This window comes from Anabrus simplex, chromosome 6, assembly GCF_040414725.1.
Source record: "Anabrus simplex isolate iqAnaSimp1 chromosome 6, ASM4041472v1, whole genome shotgun sequence".
Taxonomy (NCBI): domain Eukaryota; kingdom Metazoa; phylum Arthropoda; class Insecta; order Orthoptera; family Tettigoniidae; genus Anabrus; species Anabrus simplex.
In genome coordinates, this window is record NC_090270.1 from 197,193,225 (window position 1) to 197,213,457 (window position 20,233).

Consider the following 20,233-nt stretch of genomic DNA (forward strand, 5'->3'; position numbering starts at 1 on the left):
ATGCTAGCCCAGGACATCAAGAAGGAATCAAAAAACGGTACGATGAAGCGGAATGCCGCAGAAGAAATAGTCGCCGTAGTTACGAATCTATAATTCTCCAGTAATAATGACATTTATTAATTTACCGCTAATTTTACTGATGGTCCATGGTGTGGGTTACTGTAGTCACGTCCTACTTGGTGAACCACAGGCCTAGTAAGTGGTCCTGAGAGTCAGGATACCAATTGCTGCGGAATAGGAGTGGGCATCTCGGATATATTCTGAGTCATGTCCCTCCTTTCGGTCAGGTGGCTAGGGCTATACAAGCCACCGGTGTTCCCTAACCCGTTAGAGGAGAGATCCTCACTTGGACTATGTGAAGGTAGGCCTGCTTTATGAATATACCGAGGTCAGAACATTTCAAGCAAGCCTCGGACCTATGGGAGTAATGGAGTCCCACTCCCAATTTGACAGGCGAGGGACTCCTCGTAAACAACTTGGCGAACGAAATGGAATTCGATGGGGAGCAATAATATTAATGGGGCTTATGGAAGAAAGAAAGTAGAACTGGCTGAGTCAGCAAAGAGGTTGCATCTGGATGTGCTAGGAGTAAGTGATATTCGGGAAAGGGGAGATAACGAGAAAGAGATATGAGATTATAAAGTGTACTTGACGGGTGTTAAAAAGGGAAAAGCGGAGTCTGGGGTAGAACTGTTCGTCAAGAATGCTATTGCACGCAACATAGTTTCTGTTAAACAAGTAAACGAGCGAATGATGTGGGTAGATTTGAAAGATGGAGGAATTAGGACGAGAATTGTCTCAGTGTATTCACCATGTGAGGATCCAGATGAGGACGAAATTGTCAAGTTTTATGAAGCATTGAGTGACATCGTGGTCATGGTCAACAGCAAGGATAGAATAGTGCTAATGGGCGACTTCAATGCTAGAGTTAGAAATAGAACTGAAGGATACGAAAGGGTGATTGGTAAATGTGGGTAAGATATGGAAACTAGTAGGATTGGGAAATGTTTGCTTGACTTGTGTGTTAGTATGTGTTTAGCAGTTATGAATACATTCTTCAAGCATAACGCTATTCACCGCTACACATGTGAGGATAGGAGTGCCAGATCCATAATAGACTATATTTTGTCTGACTTCGAATTAAGGAAATCTGTTCGGAATGCACGGATTTTTTCAGGGATACTTCGATGCAACAGACCACTATCTGATCTGTAGTGAACTAAGTACATCTAGGCCTAGGATAGAGAAAATGAAATATGTCTGCAAACGAATAAGGGTAGAAAACCTCCAGGACGATGAAATTAGACAGAAGTACATGGATATAATTAGTGAGAAGTTCCGAACAGTGGACAGTAAGCAGGTTCAGGATATAGAAAGACAATGGGTGGCACACAGGGATGCGGTAGTAGAAACAGCAAGGGAATTCCTAGGAATAACTGTGTGTAAAGATGGGAAAAGGCGAACATCTTGGTGGAATGACGAAGTGAGAGCAGCTTGACAACGTAAAAATAATGCTTATCAGAACTGGTTCCAAACAAGGGATGATGCAGACAGGGAATTGTACGTAGATGAAAGAAACAGAGCGAAACAAATAGTTGTTGAATCCAAATGTAGTCATGGGAAGATTTTGGTAATAACCAGGAAAGGTTAGGTCAAGCAGCAGGGAAACCTTTCTGGACAGTAATAAAGAATCTTAGGAAGGGAGGGAAAAAGGAAATGAACAGTGTTTTGGGTAATTCAGGTGAACTCATAATAGATCCCAGGTAATCACTGGACATGTGGAGGGAATATATTGAAAACCTTCTCAACGCAAAAGGAAATCTTCATGGTGGTGTCGCGAACAACTAAGCTCATGGGGAGGAGGAAAATGATGTTGGTCAAATTACGCTTGAGAAAGTGGAGAGAATGGTAAATAAACTCCATTGTCATAAAGCAGCAGGAATAGATTAAATTAGACCTGAAATAGTGAAGTAGGCCTATAGTGGGAAGGCAGGGATGAAATGGTTTCACAGAGTAGTAAGATTACTATGGAATGTTGGTAAGGTACCTTCAGATTCGACAAAAGCAGCAACTGAACCTATCTATAAGCATGAGAACAGGAAGTATTGCATCAAGCATCGAGGTATCTCATTGATTAGTATACCAGGAAAAGTACTCGCTGGCATCTTGGAAGGAAGGGTGCGATCAGTCGTTGAGAGAAAAATGGATGAAAACCAGTGTGGTTTCAGACCACAGAGGGACTGTCAGGATCAGATTTTCAGTATGCATCCCAGGTAATTGAAAAATTCTACTAGAGGTATAGACAGTTGTATGTTTCGTAGATCTAGAGAAAGCATATGACAGGGTACCGAGGGAAAAGATGTGCACCATACTGGGGGACTATGGGATCAAGCGTAGATTATTAAAATCAATCAAAGACATTTATGCTGACAATTGGGCTGCAGTGAGAATTAATGGTAAAATGAGTTCTTGGCCCAGGGTACTTAGAGGGGTTAGACAAGGCTGTAATCTTTCACCATTGTTGTTCGTAGTTTACATGGATCATCTGCTGAAAGGTATAAAGAGGCAGGGAGGGATTAAGCTAAGTGGAAATGTGGTAAGCAGTCTGGTCTATGCTGACGACTTGGTCTTAATGGCAGATTGTGCCGAAAGCCTGCAGTCTAATATCTTGGAACTTCAAATTAGGTGCAAGGAGTATGGTATAAAAATTAGCCTTTCGAAAACTAAATTGATGTCAGTAGGTAAGAAATTCAACAGAACGGAATGTCAGATTGGTAATACAAAGCTGGATCATGTAGATAATTTCAGTTATTTAGAATATGTCTTCTTCCAGGATGGTAATATAGTAAGTGAGATTGAATCAAGGTGCAGTAAAGCTAATGCAGTAAGCTCGCAATTGCAATCAACAGTATTCTGTAAGAAGGAAGTCATCTCTCGAACTAAATTATCTTTACATCGGTCTGACTTCAAACCAACTTTGCTTTACGGGCGCGAAAGCTGGGTGGACTCAGGGTATCATATTCATAAGTTACAAGTTTTTTTTCTTTTTCTGCTATTTGCTTTACGTCACACCGACACAGATAGATCTTACGGCGACGATTGGACAGGAAAGCCTGGGATTGGGAAAGAAGCGTCCGTTTCCTTAATTAAGGTACAGCTCCAGCATTTGCCTGGTGTGAAAATGGGAAACCACAGAAAACCATCTTCAGAGCTGCCGACAGTGGGGTTCGAACCAACTATATCCCGGATGCGAGCTCACAGCTGCGCACCCCTATCCGCACGCCCAACTCGCCCGGTAAGTTAGAAGCAACAGACACGAAAATTGCAAGAATGATTGCTGGTACAAACAGGTGGGAACAATGGCAGGAGGGCGCTCGGAAAGAGGAGATAAAAGCTAAGTTAGGAATGAGCTCGATTGATGTATACATAAACCGTCTTCGGTGGTGGGGTCATGTGAGGCGAATGGAGGAGGTAAGATACCTAGGAGAATAATGGACTCTGTTATGGAGGGTAAAAGAAGTAGAAGGAGACCAAAACGACGATGGTTAAACTCTAACGATTTATAGATGCGAGGTATAGAACTAAATGAGGCCACGGCACTAGTTGCCAATGGAGAAATGTGGCGACATTTAGTAAATTCGCAGAAGTTTTCAGACTGAACACTGAAAGTCATAACGATCTATAATGATTATGTATGTACGTGTATGTAATTTTACTGTTGATTTGTTTGAAAACAGTTACTATCCTCCATTTAGGAGAAATATTACTATGAAATTTCATGGATACGATTCGTTCACATAACCAGCACGCAAGTCCCCACACCCTCGTGAAAGTCTTGGTGTCCCTGGATGAGGTTCGCCGCTGAAAATCGAAAACCATGTTGAAGGGCCCAGCTGTAGCTCTCCATCCAGAGCTGTATTGTAGAGCTAAAACGTCTCATAAAGCAATGGAACACCTGCGGGCGCAGCACGGCAACTATGCCGTTGGTTGCGATTGCGTACAGCCTTGCAGTCAGCACAGATCACTGTTTTACTCCATTTTATTGAGCACAATATTCAGAAAATGCATTGCCTACTCCGATTCGAAAGAACCGGAGGGACATGCAAATATATTTTATGTCATGTTCAGTGGTGGTGGTGGTGATTATTATTTTCAGAGGATGTACAACTTGGCAACCATCTATATATATAAAAATGAATGTTTGTATGTAAATGACACATCTCCTCCTAAACCACTGGAGCAATTTCAATTAAATTTTGAACACTTATTATTTGCTATCCGGAGACGAGCACTGGGTGGGTAAGCCACCTCTAGCCCCCTTAGGAGTGGGGGGTTAGGGGGGGTCAGGTAAAAAAATAATGGAAAATGGTGTCGAAACCATAGTTTTTGGTGTCGCTGATGTGAATACTGACACTCTCGATTTTTTAAAAGTCAAAATTCTGCTCCACTTTTGGTAGGGGGTGAGGGGGGACTGATGATGAATGTATGTGTGTAAATGACACATTTCCTCCTAAACCACTGGAGCAATTTCAATCAAATTTTGAACACATATTATTTGCTATCTGGAGACGAACCCTGTGGGGGTAAGCCAACACTACCCCCTTAGGGGTGGGGGGTTAGGGGTGTCAAGTAAAAACATAATAGAAAATAGTGTCGAATCCATAGTTTTTGAAGTCGCTGAGATGAATAGTGACACTCCCGATTTTTGAAAAGTCAAAATTCTGCTCCCATTTGGGTGGGGGCGAGGGGAGACTGATGATAAATGTATGTGTGTAAATGACACATTTCCTCCTAAACCACTGGAGCAATTTCAATCAAATTTTGAACACATATTATTTGCTATCTGGAGACGAGCACTGTGGGGGTAAGCCACCACTACCTCCCTTAGGGGTGGGGGGTTAGGGGGTTCAGGTAAAAACATAATCGAAAATAGTGTCGAATCCATAGTTTTTGGGGTCGCTGAGGTGAATAGTGACACTCCCGATTTTTTAAAGTTAAATTTCTGCTCCCATTTGGGTGGGTGGCGAGGGGGGACTGACATATAAAATTAAACGAAAATAGTGTCGAATACATAGTTTTCGGGGTTGTCGAGGTGAATTGTACACTCCGGATTTTTAGTATCAGGAGACAAACCACGTGGGGTTAAGACTGCCAAGGAAAGCTTAGGGGCGGGAGGGGGCAAGGGGGTCAGATATAAAAATTAACGAAAATAGTGTCGAATCCATACTTTTCAGGGTCGCTGAGATGAATAGTGACACTCAGGGTTTTTTAATGTCCGAGTTGAGCCCCCTTTGGGGTGGGGGTGAAGGGGGAGTGATATATAAAAATAAACGAAAATGGTGTCGAATACATAGTTTTCGGGGTCGCCGAGGGGAATTGTACACTTCGGACTTTTAGTATCAGGAGATAAACCATGTGGGGGTAAGACAGCACAGGAAACCTTAGGGGGGGGAGGGGGTCAGATTCACAAATTGACGAAAATAGTGTCGAATCCATACTTTTCAGGGTCGCTGGGATGAACAGTGACACTCTGGAATTTTTTAAAGTCCAAGTTCAGTCCCCTTTCGGGTGTGGGCAAGGGGGGAGTAATATATAAAATTAAACGAAAATAGTGCCGAATATATAGTTTTCGGGGTCGCCGATGGGAATTGTACAGTCCGGATTTTTAGTATCAGGAGACAAACCACGTGGGGGTTAGACAGCCCAGGAAACCTTAGGGGCGGGGGTGGCGAGGGGGTGAGATATTAAAATAATCGAAAGTAGTGTCGAATACATACTTTTCGGGCTCGCTGAAACGAATAGTGACACTCCGGAATTTTCAAATGTCCAAGTTCAGCCCCTTTCGAGCTGGGGGGCGATGGGGGAGTAATATATAAAAGTAATAGAAAATAGTGTCGAATCCACAGTTTTCGGGGTCGCTGGGATGAATAATGACACTCCGGATTTTTAGTATAAGTAGACAAACCACGTGGGGTAATACACCTCAAGGAACCTTAGGGGCAGGGGGGCAAAGTGGCTCAGATACAAAAATCATCAAAAGTAGTGTTGAATCCATACTTTTCGTGGTCGCTTAGATGAATAGTCACACTCCGGAGTTTTTTTAAGTCCAAGTTCAGCCCCCTTCGTGGTAGGGGACGATGGGAGAGTGATATATAAAACTAATCTAAAAGAGTGTCGAATCCATAGTTGCCGGGGTTGCTGAGATGAATAGTGAGACTCCGGATATTTTATAAGTCTAAGTTTATCCCCCTTAGGGGTGGGGGCGAGGGGGGAGTGATATATATTAATCGAAAATAGTGTCGAATACATAGTTTTCGGGGTCGCCGAGGTGAATGGTACGCTTCGGATTTTTTGTATCAGGAGACAAAAACGCGTGGGGGTAGGACACCCGAGGAACGCTTAGGGGTGGGGGGGCGAGGGGGTGAGACATATATATCATCGAAAGTAGTGTCGAATCAATACTTTTCGGGCTCCCTGAAATGAATAGCAACACTCCAGAATTTTTTAATGTCCAATTTCAGCCCTCTTCGTTTGGGAGGGGATGGGGGATTGATATATAGAAATAATAGAAAATACTGTCGAATACGTAGTCTTCAGGGTCGCTGAGATGAATAGTGCCACTCCGAAATTTTAGTATCAGGAGACCAACCACGTGGCGGTAATACACCCCAGGAAATATTAGGGGTGGGGGGCGAGTGGCTGAGATATACAAATCATCGAATGTAGTGTCGAATCCATATTTTTTGGGTGGCTGAGATGAATAGTGACACTCCGGAATTTTTTAAGTCCAATTTCAGCCCCCATCGTGGTGGGGGAGATGGGAGAATGATATAAAAAAATAATCGAAAATAGTGTCGAATCCATAGTTGTCGGGGTCGCTGAGATGAATAGTGAGACTCCGGTTATTTTACAAGTCCAAGTTTATCCCCCTTTGGGATCGGGGGCGAGGGGGGATTGATATATAAAATTAATCGAAAATAGTGTCGAATACATAGGGCCGATTGCAGAAACGATGACTAGTTTTAAGCCTTAGACAGCGTCTACATAATCAACGTCTAAATCATTCACGATCTTCCATTGCATAAACAATGTGCAGTCGATGATTAACTAGACATCAATTAAACTTTCAATTTTGGTTTGAAAATGGAGACAGAAGTATCTTTCATGCAACTCTTTGCTTGTCGCAACCAATGAAATTCGTCGGTGCGTGCGCCGAACGCCAGTCAGCTGTTTGTCTTCCTACACATTACTCGCTTTCGGTGGAAATTAAATCTCATAATATTATCGTCACTAAAGTGACACGCCACCGTATGGGGAAGTGTAGCTTTGCTTATAGCGTTGTTACAGTGAGTGTAATCTACTCATAAATACGGTAGCTTCGACGAAGGGAAGATGAAGCAATAGTAATGTGTAACCGAAAATGTGTTGTACGGGCCATATAGATATAGCTTGCATTCTGGAGATCGTAGGTTCGAAACGCATCATCGGCAGCCCTGAAGATTGTTTTTCGTAGTTTCCCTATTTTTACACCAGGCAAATACTAGGGCTGTTATTATGGCCACGGCTCTTCTTCCCCAGTCCTCTTTAAACGATAATCATCACCACTTGTCTTTTCCTATCTGATAGTTGCCGAAAACTTATACGATTATATATATAAAAATCCCATACAACCCACTTTTTTAGTTTTCACTATTATGTGTGTTTACTTGGCCGTAAATATAAGTGAATCCGTACCGGTTGATGTATGTGACAGCCCTCGGACGATCGGGACACGTAATTGTGATATGTATGTTGTCGAAGTGACCTATAATTCCATGGAAATTACCCCATGTATATAATAAAATATATCGATTGCCAAGAATTTATTCAAGTTGACAGTTACCGGACTGTCACTTAGTCAGTCTCAAGAAACAAGTCTCTCGTAAAGCGAAACCTTATTTTATGATCATCTTCCCGTGGATGTCAAACGAATTGCTGCGATTTATCAGCGGGCGACCCACAGAGAGACCGTCGGACTAACTTTTCTTCCCGGAATCGTCTCAACATGATAATACAAATTACATATTTCATTGTACATAACCTCTGATTGTGCTTCACCCCTATCATTTGAGGTTAAACAGTGCTCTCGGCAGTGTTTAAACATGACCGGTTGAACATCGGCTTTAGACAGTGTCTAAGTGATAAATAACGTCTCTGCAATGCGGCAGCCATACTTAGGCATTGTTTAGCCGTAGACATCGTCTAAATACCGTTTTTACAATCGGCCCATAGTTTTCGATTTCGCCGAGGTGAATTGTACACTTCGAAATTTTAGTATCAGGAGACAAACCACGTGGGGGTGGGACACCCTAGGAACCCTTAGGGGCGGGGGGTGGGCGAGGGAGCTGAGATATAAAGATCATCGAAAGTAGTGTCGAATCCATACTTTTCGGATTCGCTGAGATGAATAATGGCACTCCGGAATTTTTTAAAGTTCAGCCCCATTCGTGGTGGGTGGCAATTGGAGAGTGATATATAAAAATAAACGAAAAAAAAGTTGAATCCATAGTTGTCGGGGTCGCTGAGATGAATGGTGAGACCCCGGATATTTTACAAGTCCAAGTTCATCCCCCTTTCTGGTGGGGTTGAGGGGGATTCAGATTTAAAAATAATCGAAAATAGTGCCGAAGCCATAGTTTCTGGGGCCACTCAGATGAATAGTAACACTCCCGATTTTTTAAAACTCAAAGTTTAACCCCATTTAGGGGGAAGGGGGAGTGAGCTATAATAATAATCGAATATACTGCCTATTCCATAGTTTTCGGGGTCGCTGAGATAAATAGTAACATTCCGGATTTTTAAAGTCCAGCTTCAGGCCCCTTTGGTATAGAGGGTGAGAAAGGGTGAAAAAATAAATTGTCAAATATGCCCAAGGTAATAGACGTGGGTATGTTCCAGTATGACTTTCAAGTAACTTATGACTTACTACCTGGAAAACACACTGTGGGAGTAAGAGGCCCCTAGAACCACTTCGGAAGTGGGTGAAATATACAATCCGTATTAATAAATAGAAGTCAGTTCGGCGCGATCTATATATACTGTACTATACATATATAAATTAAGGCATAAAAATGAAAACAGGCGTGAATATGTGAGACCACTCTAGGCATCCTAGAAACTTAAAACTTGGTACCAGACAACCTGATGACTTCAGGATCCCTAGAAAAATCTAAAATTCTCAAAATTCTCTAAGAGGGACACGTTGGGAGTTTCAAATCTGCATAAGAACACAGTCAGTGATATTTATCCTGGACTATGACCTATACGTTTCATGGGCTTAAAAGTTTCCTGAAAGTCCTAATTTTTAACCCCCTCCCCCTTATCAAGATGGCACCACAATCTCCCAGACGAGTTAGTAAATAGAAATTTGGCAAAATTATAACTTTTGGCCTGTATTCGTTGGATGATTTACGAGATGTTTAAAAAATAATTTTTTGCCCCCAAAAAATATCGAAATATGGAGGCAATTTTAATGACGGTGCAGACTTCCCTTTCGAGGTATTTGGTGGCCAAACGGTAAGTGGTATCACAAAACGGATGGCACAATCTCTGTTCAATTAAGAGTGATGTACAACTTTGATGCTATGACTTTTTGTTGTATCTCTATCCCTTATGTTAAATTTGGCTCTATTTCTGGATTTACCTAAATTTTGCACTTTGTACACGTAAATTGATGGTTTGATTCACTTATAGGAAAGATGGGATCATCAAATTCTACACGAATATTGGCCCACCCAGCCAAATTCTGTGTTTGAAGCTGTCGCATACGTATCTGAAAAGTAATTCACTGTGTGAAAATCTTACACAAATTTCACCCTATTCAACGGTTCTAAAATAATCTTGCCTTTAAATAGATGAGATGCGAGGAAATATCATAGGGCCAGCCATTTAGATAGCTAAACGAGGCCAGAGTCGTCTTTTTATACAATCCGTTTTTCAATATGAATGCACCGTTTAGCAGCAGTTATTCTGTAAATTATGGTGAACATGCATATACTTCAGTATGTCGATCTACATTTATTAATTTAAGTCGATTTGTAGCGATCTAGAAAGGGGTGTGTCTTACATTGTAATTAATACTTTACAAATCAATAGTGACTCTCAGCAGGAGGGCGCCTGCTGTTGTAATCAGTACTCCTCACATCGACCTTAACTAGCAATAGGAATGGGGTAGTTCTCCAACGCCTGTGTACCATTGTAATGTACAATTCCCTTCTTGATTTGACTAGCAGAAGGCAAGGGAGCCTGCATTTTTTTTTTTTTTTGCTAGTTACTTTACGTCGCACCGACACAGATAGGTCTTATGGCGACGATGGGATAGGAAAGGGCTAGGAGTGGGAAGGAAGCGGCCGTGGCCTTAATGAAGGTACAGCCCCAGCATTTGCCTGGTGTGAAAATGGGAAACCACGGAAAACCATTTTCAGGGCTGCCGACAGTGGGGTTCGAACCTACTATCTCCCGAATACTGGATACTGACCGCATTTAAGCGACTGCAGCTATCGAGCTCGGTCCTGCATTTTTTAAACTCTTTCACCTGATTCTCTTTATCATTAGGTATAGGTGCCCCCGATTATAAATTTACCCATCAAAATGTGACTGACGTTACGCATAGTAAATTGCGACAGACAAGTGGACCTGTCGTTATCATCACAACTCTGCAACTCGCACTTTACATTGGAAACAACGTATGCGGACCTCCCTATGCTTTTTCTCAGATAACGCCAAGAGACATGCAATTAAATTTTTTTATTCACTTCATGTACAGCAATTTACTTCGATATCCATATACATTGTAGAATAGCGTAGCGAAGCACGGGTACATTTGCTAGTATTCTATATAACAGTAATCAGAGAGGAAAAAATCGAAGTGTTTTCAACACATCGAAAAATGAAGGTACCGACCTAAGAAAAAGAAGGGCCACGATGGCCGTGAAAATAAAAGACTCCCTAGGCTTTCGTACGTAATACTGTATGGGTCAGAAAAGAACAAGTGTTGACCAATCGCTTGAATAATAAGGCAAGTGGGAGTCATGAAACAGAGGAATACTCCCTTTACATTAGGTGCCCTAATGTCGCAGAGTCGGAAGAAAACTAAATGCGAAGGTCTACAATATCGAAAGCTCATAAAATTAATCAACAATAACATTGCATTGACCATTGTTTTTGTGATATGCTTTGTATCTTCTATTGCTACTCATCTCCGATAGATGGGAGGTGGCGGTGGTCGTGATTATTGTTTTAAGGAGAAGTGCAATTAGGCAACCATCCTCTATGTAACACTATTCGGAAAGAGAAAATGGAAGGGATCCGACAGTTCGAAAAATGAAGGTATCGGCCAAAGGAAGACAAGGGCCACGAAGAGCGTGAAAATGAAAGACTCCCAATCCCTCGGAAACCTAATAGCGTCGAGGTCGGAAAAGAACAAGTGTTGATCAAGGAAGGTCGGATAGGATAGATGAAAGTGAGGTGCCGGGCACAAGTAAGTGGAAGCAATGCCGGGACTCAGCTAAAGGCCCCGTATTCGCCAATCCAGATCCAAAGTTATTGTGTTATTGTGGTGGAGAATAGTCATGTGTGGTGTGTGAGTTGCAGGGATGTTCGGGACAGCACAAACACCCAGCCCCCTGGCCATTGGAATTAACCAATGAAGGTTAAAATTCCCGATCCGGCCGGGAATCGAACCCGGGACCCTCTGAACCGAAGGCCAGTATGCTGACCATTCAGCCAACCAGTCGGACACAGGATAAGATGACGCTTCACGTTCTCTAATTCTCTGAGTTATATTTTCTAGAGATTTAGCCATGCATTCAACCACACTTTTGTCTAGTCCAATAGCTGTCATTTTCGTGTGAATCTCCCATGATCTACTGTACCCAACGTCTTTGATAGGTCAAAAGCGAATCTTGAATCTAAAATATCTGCCATACTTTGATGGAATCCTGCAAGTTGAGTTTCACTGAAATAACCTTCTGTAAACCAGATCTGCCTTGTATCAAACCAGTTAGCGATTTCGCACACGTGTCTGATATAATCAGAAAGAATGCTTTTTCAGAGCTTAGAGGCAACAAAGGTCAATGTGATTGGTCTGTAATTATCAGATTTTTGTCACCTTTTCTCTTGTACACTGGCTTTACTGTTTCGATTCTCCATTCATTTGATATCGCTCCTTCATGTAAACAGTAACCAAATAAGTATTTCAGATATGGCACTATATCACTGTATTCCAAGCCATAGCCTTTAATATAACCCCCGAAATCTTATCACTCCCAGCTGCCTTTCTACCTTCGAACATTTTTTTCTACATGTTTTAATGTTATGCTGAGTTGTGTGTATAATTCCCAGCCGACAATGAGCCGAAACCAGCACCGTTTGAACTAAATATTAATATAAATAATAATAATAATAATAATAATAATAATAATAATAATAATAATAATAATAATAATAATAATAATAATAATAATAATAATAATAATAATATCATTTATTTTATTCCTTCTACCATATTCCTCTGCCATAGTCTTTGATTAATCTAATGACCTTGCTGCCTACTTCACAACACACAGACGTATCGGTATTCAGGGGGCTAGCGCATAGTGAGCCATCTGGTGAAGAAGGAGAGAACCAATCCTTTAATCCGCGTCCCGTTCACGAATATTTTCTCTAATTTATCCTCTTGAATTCCAACTGTATCTTCATCTTTCTTACTCTTATAAGTTCCCGTGATGCTAATTCGTGTACTGAAATGAAGTGGCGTATGGCTTTTAGTGCCGGGAGTGTCCGAGGACATGTTCGGCTCGCTAGGTGCAGGTCTTTTGATTTGACACCCGTAGGCAACCTGCTCGTCGTGATGAGGGTGAAATGATGATGAAGACGACACATACACCCAGTCCCCGTGCCAGCGAAATTAACCAACGATGGTTACAATTCCTGACCCTGCCGGGAATCGAACCCGGGACCCCTGTGACCAAAGGCCACCACGCTAATCATTTAGCCATGGAACCGGGCATTCGTGTACTAATGTCATTCCACGCCATCGCTCCTCTGACAAGTCGAAATGTACCGCATAGTATTTTCAAGTACAAACCGTCATTTTCTGCGAAGTCTACCTCGCGGAGAGACGTGCTTTCTCTTCTGAAGAATCACAACAGATAATTATATCTATCAATAGCCTACGTCCCACTAAATACGTTTACGAAACAAATAGTGCATACTATCACCCAAAACAAAGAATAGTCTAGGTTTCAAGTTCAGATTCTCCCATAAATATGGATAGATTAGGACAGGTAACTGGAAAGCTGAAAATAATTGAAGAAGGAACAACATTTGAGTACACCCGAATACAGTAGCTGCGATTGGTAACTGGGCGGGGGGGAGGTTTCGGGGGCAAAGAATTATACACTACATTTGTAGAGTAGATTCGTATATCTCTCCAAATTGAGCAACGATTGTGTTATCGGTTTTGTGATACGACTTACCGTTTAGTCACCAATTACCCCAAAATGAATGTTTGCACTGTCATTAAAATTCCATACTTTTTCCGGGGCCAAAAGTTATACATTTGAACAGTTTGGAATTTTTCCTCAAAGGAAAGAGTGTCCAGGTAACGGCATTACTACTCGCATGCATACGGGGTAATTAAGGAAGAAAGTAATACAGGTAAGACCGTTGAAATTAATAGAAAACAGCATTATAACTGAGGACAAATATGACAAATATGTAAATATCAAGTGGATGTATTGGAAAATGAAATGTCCCTCACTAAATTGTGATGATATGAGTTACAGCTATAAGAAGGCGGTAACAGAGAGGAAATTTAGGCGCAGGGGTTGTTAGGTAAACAGATAAGATGACTTACGGTGTTATTACTCAAGCCTAAAAGAGGCAAGGCAGAGGCAAAAAATTAAAGCGGAAAACAGAGGTAGATGAGTAATACACTAAAAATTATAGCAAATGCCAGAAAACAACTTACGCTGTGAAATAATGAGCTACACTCCGCGGTACTGTTCACATATTAACAGCCCCCCCTTAGTACTATTCGAGGACTATTGTAATCTCCCAACGGTATTCCACAAATATCCCGCAGTATGACAGCTTGACGTTTTTCTCGCTTTATACGCTTTCCTGCTGACAAGCAGCCAGAGACGTTGAGATGTTAACCGGTAGGTTTGTTGGTCTGTCGGTCACTCAAATGCAGAGCATAAACCCCGCAGAAAATAGTAATTTCCTCCGTCATCTGAAGAGTAAGCGAAATTATAGTCACAACAAAAGTTGTTTAATATAAAGGGATGTTTCACATATAGTCCACGGATTTTACAGAAAATCAACAGTATAAGAGAAAATAGGAAACTGTTCTGGCTTTTCTATAAACCCCCAGTCTATTCAGTGGTTTTTAAATCATATGCATATCTAAACCTTCCACTCGATGAGTATACTCTATACTGGTAATAACGAAAGTTGGCGTTTGGCATTTCTTAGAAGGAGGTCCGTTTACTGTCTGCCGGGGCGGGATAAAGGGAGTGGCAGTATGGTTGCCATAGAAACGAGGGTGGGGCGAATGCGATTGCCATGGAGATAAAATTTCTGGGCAGCTCGTCTTGCTGGGAGTTGCCAAACCTGTCACTTCACTTGTGAGTTAGATATTGTCGCAAGCAGTTCAGTGTGAGTGGCTTTCTATTTCTGTTTTGTGGCCGATATGAAGTTTGTATTTAAATACTATTTACGTACGTACGTACAATCATTGTATTTTTTTTTCTATTTCGAGTACGATGAAACGCGCCAGGTATTCTACCGCTGGGTGGTGTGGAAAAGAGTACACATGATTTATGATCCCCGTCCTCCCCGCACCTCCTTTTCCCCTTGAACTCACTTTTTCTTATTTGTTTTACGTCCTGTACTTATGCCAATAAGGTGCACAAAGTATAGGACAAAGGACATGCTAAAGTACAGTATTTGTCAGGCTATAGGTACCACCCCTGTTAAAGAATAATAATGTTATTGATTTTACGTTCTGTAGCACTTTCAAATAGCATCGGACTGAGCCAGGATCGAACCTGCTAAGTTGGGATCAGGAGGGCAGCGCCCTACTGTCTGAGCTTATCAGGCTGGTTCCTGTTAAAAATAACGCAACATGAGACCAAGTCAGTCACAGTCGCAGCAAAATTTGTCCCAATTGCGATCACTCCCATTACAGTGGAAAAAAAATTATGTGAAGAAAGACCTGATCATGTTACTGCGGACAGAATGAAGGAGGGAACAAGTGAGCCGGAAGCGCGGGGTAAGAGAATGTAGAAAGGAATACTGGAATGTGGCAACATCGTGAAATGGCACGTGCAATGCTCCTCCCTCCAACCTTACCTGTCATACGCCAACTTTAGTTAAATCTAGTATAAATGTAAAGTTTCATCGCGATATATCTAGCCGTTGCGCCGTGATGGTGGAACAAACAGACAAACAAACATGAAAGCTAAAAACCACTGATACGGTCTTGAGTTGATCTATAACGGATAAATATCTAAAACAATAGGCAAAACAAACGAAATTACAGACAGAGGAGGTTTTATGAGAGAAAACAAACCGTGCGAAACAGCATGGCTTTGTCATAAAAGATTGTTATCCGCGTGTGCCAGTAAAATTATAAATTACAAGTGGCAATAGCGTTTTAAGTGAAGCAGCCCACCAGTGTGTACCTAAGGTCCGTGGGATTCTCAACCTCCTGTTGCTCATACTCTGTGCGAGGCTACATGACAGGCCCACCTCTTGATGGGTAAGGGTGTATTCTGCCCCAAGGCAGGTCCGAACCTCCGCAGAAGTGTGCCTGAGCCGGAGTTTACGTGCAGTGGGGTAGCCAGTTTCTTTCCGATCCTCCATTCTCTTACCCCCACCAACAGCGCGTGGCAACCCATCCAAATCTTTACAACGCCCAATGTTGCTTAACTTCGGAGATCTCACGGGATCCGATGTTTCAACACAGCCAGTTTCAATGCCAATTACAAGACTGCGCGCAGCTCCGGCTGGCACTAGCAGTTGACTTTTTCTCACAATTCCGATTACATTTTCAAATACAAAGTTCAAAAAAAATAGGGGAACATGTTTAGGTAACGTCTGGTATGTGAACGTTAATTTGGTAGATGGGGTTCCAATGGGCGTACTGCATACCTTGAGACCTTAGCTACTCTGGGTATGTCAAATCAAAGTTATACTCCACCTGTAGGCGTAGCCGTGCATTAAACTGTCAAGTGATCCCTAAAAACGAAGTGAATAGCGGTGTGTCCGTGTGTCGTTGTGAGGTACACAGACTACTGCGATCATTTTAGCATGTTGTACGTAAACCAGCACATCCCATGAGAAATCTTAACGAGTTTCAAGTCGCAAGGGCCGTCCCTTTGATCCAGTAAGGATGGACTTTTCGTCGTAATGCTGTGGATCTCAATGTCTCTCCGTCAGTTATTCAACGCTTATGGAATCGCTACAGTGAGACAGGCCAGTTCACAAGGAGGGTTGGACAAGGTCGTGGACGCATATCATCCCCACAGGACGAATGATATCTGAGCATCTGTGCGTTGCGGCATCGTTCAGCAACTGCCAGAGAACTGCAACAAGACCTCAGGAGGGTCACTAGAGTCACGGTGGTTTGCCAGGCAGTAAGGAACAGGTTGAGAGAAGCGTCCTTACGACCCAGACGTCCTGTTCGAGTGCCCCGTTTAACGCAGCAACATCGCGCAGCTCGCCTTCTGTTTGCCCGTTCCCATGTCAACTGGCAACTTCGCCAATGGAGACCTGTCTTGTTCACAGACGAGTCCATATTTCCCCTGACACAGCGTGATGGAGACGTCGCGGTGAGCAGCACATGCCAAATGTTTTCCAGGAAGGCGACCGATTCGTACAAGGGTCTGTGATACTGTGGTGTAGCATCAGTATTGGTGGCCGTACGGATGTTGTCGTCGTCCGTGGTAATCTTACCGCTGCGGGGTACATCGAGCAGATACGGTGTTGGCCCTGAATTCGTACTCATGCACGACAATGCCAGGGCTCATGTAGCGCGCATCACCAGAGCTGTCTTGCGAGAACTGGACTTTCAAGAGATGGAATGGCCAGCAGTGAGTCCTGACCTTAATCCCATCGAGCATGTGTGGGATAGGCTAGACAGAAGTGTTCGCGGGCGTCCTGTTCCACCACAGACTCTCCAAAACCTCGAACAGGCTCTCATTGAAGAGTGGGACCACATACCGCAACGTGACTTCCGTCGACTTACACGAAGCATACCACGTAGGTGCCAAGCTGTGATAAATGCTCGTGCAGGACATACACCATATTGAAGCTCTCCAACTGTGATAAAAATCCAACCTCGATGACTGTTATCCCTTTGTTTTCGCCCCTATTTGGACGTTTCCGTTTGTATTCTGAAAATTAACTTGAATCCATCGATGTTCTTTTGTATACTTTAACGGTAAAGAATAAAGGTTTAGCTGGTAATATATCTGGGTGTGAGATATTGTTTTGTGGAGCATAGCATACGTTCAAAGACATGCTCCCCTATTTTTCTGAACTATGTATCTACAGTCGTTATATATGGGTAGGGTGGGCATTATCCATTCAAAAAAGAACTGGCCCGGTTCGTGAGTTTTGAGACTGGGCCAGGTAAAGAAACCTACGCTTACTAATCATCTTCTCGGAATTCGTGAGTTTTGATACCCGTGAGTTTTTTAAGACTCATGAGTTCAGAGACGAGATAGATATACTTCACCATGATCAATAGAATGCCCACCTAAATATCAGTAACGAGTACTCTGGTTTGGACTGCTCTGTTTAACTCCAAAGCTACTGGCAATTTCCTGTCATTTTCGTTTACAAGGTTAGTTTTGGAATTGTTTTTAGTGGCCATTCTCTAAGGTGTTGTTTAGTGTGGTAATTACATTTTAGAGGGAAGTAAAACTATATAACAGTCCCTATCTAACCTTAATTAAAAGAGAGAAAATAAGAGATGCGTTCTTTCAAATAAAGGTAGTACTGACAAATATAGTAAAGGGACCACGAAAGGCGTAAAAACACCTCTCCTAATAGGCGACTTAAGGAGAACCCTTCCCAGACCAAATATCGTTGGAGTAGGAAGAAAAGTAGACCAAGTGAGGTCAGATTGGAAAATGCACTTGAGGAATGAGTGGGAGGAATAACAGGGTGGGCATTATCAATTCAAGGAAGAACTGGCCCGGCTCATGAGTTCTGAGGCTGGCCCAGGTAAAGAAACCTGCTCTTACTAATCATCTTCTTGGAATTCGTGAGTTTTGTTACTCGTGTGTTTTTTAAGACTCGTGAGTTCTGAGACGACACGGATCTACTTCCTCATGATCAATATAATGCGAACCTAAATATCAGTCAGGGGTCAAGTGATCGTAACCCCACGCTCTCAGTTTGACAGACCCAGAAAGTTCCCTTTTAGTCACCTTTTACGAGATGTATTCCATGGCTGCACCCAAAGGAGGACGTTATATAACGTGAGAAGTGGTTGATTAATTCAAACACTGCCTAGAAGCTGTCCTTATGAACTCAAGTTGGCCGGTTTGATCTGAGCTCCGTCCAGTGGTATCTCAAGGTGCTTTAATACGCCAGCCTCATGTCGATAGACTCACCAGAATGTATAGGAAATCCTGTAGTATAAAATGATGGTAGCTCAGCATCTCCGAAAACCGCCGAAGTAGTTAATGGGACGCAAAACGAATAACATTATTATTATTATTATTATTATTATTATTACTATTAAGGTGTGGGAACTGAAAACTTGTCTACCCTCAGGGAAACTGCTCCTCCCAACTGTCTGGATAGGAAATTCGTTAATCAATAATGCTAGAGCGGTTGACAAGCTGATACAGAATTGGTTCTCTGAGGAGATATCCACCGGAGAAGGATTGGATTTTTATCTCTCAAGAACTACAATATATTTCTGTTGTAAGAACTCTTTCTTTTCGTGCCCAGGGTGTGGATTGAAGAATCTTTTAACTTCGATTCTTTCTCAGGATTTCAATGCCTGTATGGATATGACTCTGCTTATTATTTTTTCTTTCTGTATCTGTTTACCCTCCAGGGTTGGGTTTTCCCTCGGACTCAGTGAGGGATCCCACCTCTACCGCCTCAAGGGCAGTGTCCTGGAGCGTGAGACATTGGGTCGGGGGATACAACTGGGGAGGATGACCAGTACCTCGCCCAAACGGCCTCACCTGCTATGCCGAACAGGTGCCTTGCTGAGGGATGGGAAGATTGGAACGGATAGACAAGGCCGGCCGTGGCCTTAAGTTAAGTACCATCCCGGCATTCGCATGGAGGAGAAGTGGGAAACCACGGAAAACCACTTCCAGGATGGGAATCGAACCCACCTCTACTCAGTTGACCTTCCGAGGCTGTGTGGAGCCCGTTCCAGCCCTCGTACCACTTTTGAAATTTCGTGGCAGAGCCGGGAATCGAACCCGGGCCTTCGGGGATGGCAGCTAATCACGCTAACCACTACACCACAGAAGCGGACTTTAATTTTTAATATAGCTTTAAGATAATGGCATTGTGAACTGAATTTGAATGTTTGTTTTTAATTTTCGATACTATTTCGTGCTGATTCTCTATTTCAGTTGCATCAATCCGCTGGTGTATGGCTTCATGTCGAAGAATTTTCGTGAAAGCTTCTACAAGGCGCTGTGTCGGTGTTGCTACCGTGGAAAATTGAAGAACCGCTACCCATCTATATCACAGACAAGAACAACTTCTGTCAGGTAACAAGATTTATGGTAGACACTTACTATTCCAATATTGGTGGTGAAACTACAGCACGGGTGCCAAAGCTTGCCCGTTTCGTGCTGGAAATACCTGTACACAAGGGCACAAGTCGCTTCCACTTACTCGGCTTGTACTTCCCCACGTCGTTGACTCCGGACTGTGCACGCCTACCTGTTATTGGCACCAGTTACGTGGTTTGGTTTACAAGTAATGGTAGAAACATACAGCTACAAAGGCTGTGGCTTAAGGATCGACACAGTAATTTGTTAGTTTGTGTTTGTGTTTGTGTGCTTCTCTATCAACATTGCTTCTTGAAGAAATACTACTTTTATCACAGCCTATTTTACTTTGTTTAAGTTTATAAAAACATGACGTTCAGCTACAGAAGCGATGAAGTAGCGGCGTAGTATTTGGTATTATTCTGCTTCATAAT

At 42.6% G+C, this 20,233-nt stretch overlaps 1 protein-coding gene across 1 annotated transcript in view; it reads left to right on the forward strand.

Moving 5' to 3' along the window:
* Positions 1-19,800, forward strand: part of LOC136875931 (pyroglutamylated RF-amide peptide receptor-like) — a 223,225-nt gene extending 203,425 nt beyond the window's left edge. Inside the window, exon 7 of the mRNA XM_068228261.1 lies at positions 19,656-19,800. Coding sequence (XP_068084362.1) covers positions 19,656-19,800 — 145 coding nt within the window. The remainder of the gene's footprint in view (positions 1-19,655) is intronic.
* Positions 19,801-20,233: the final 433 nt, after the last annotated feature.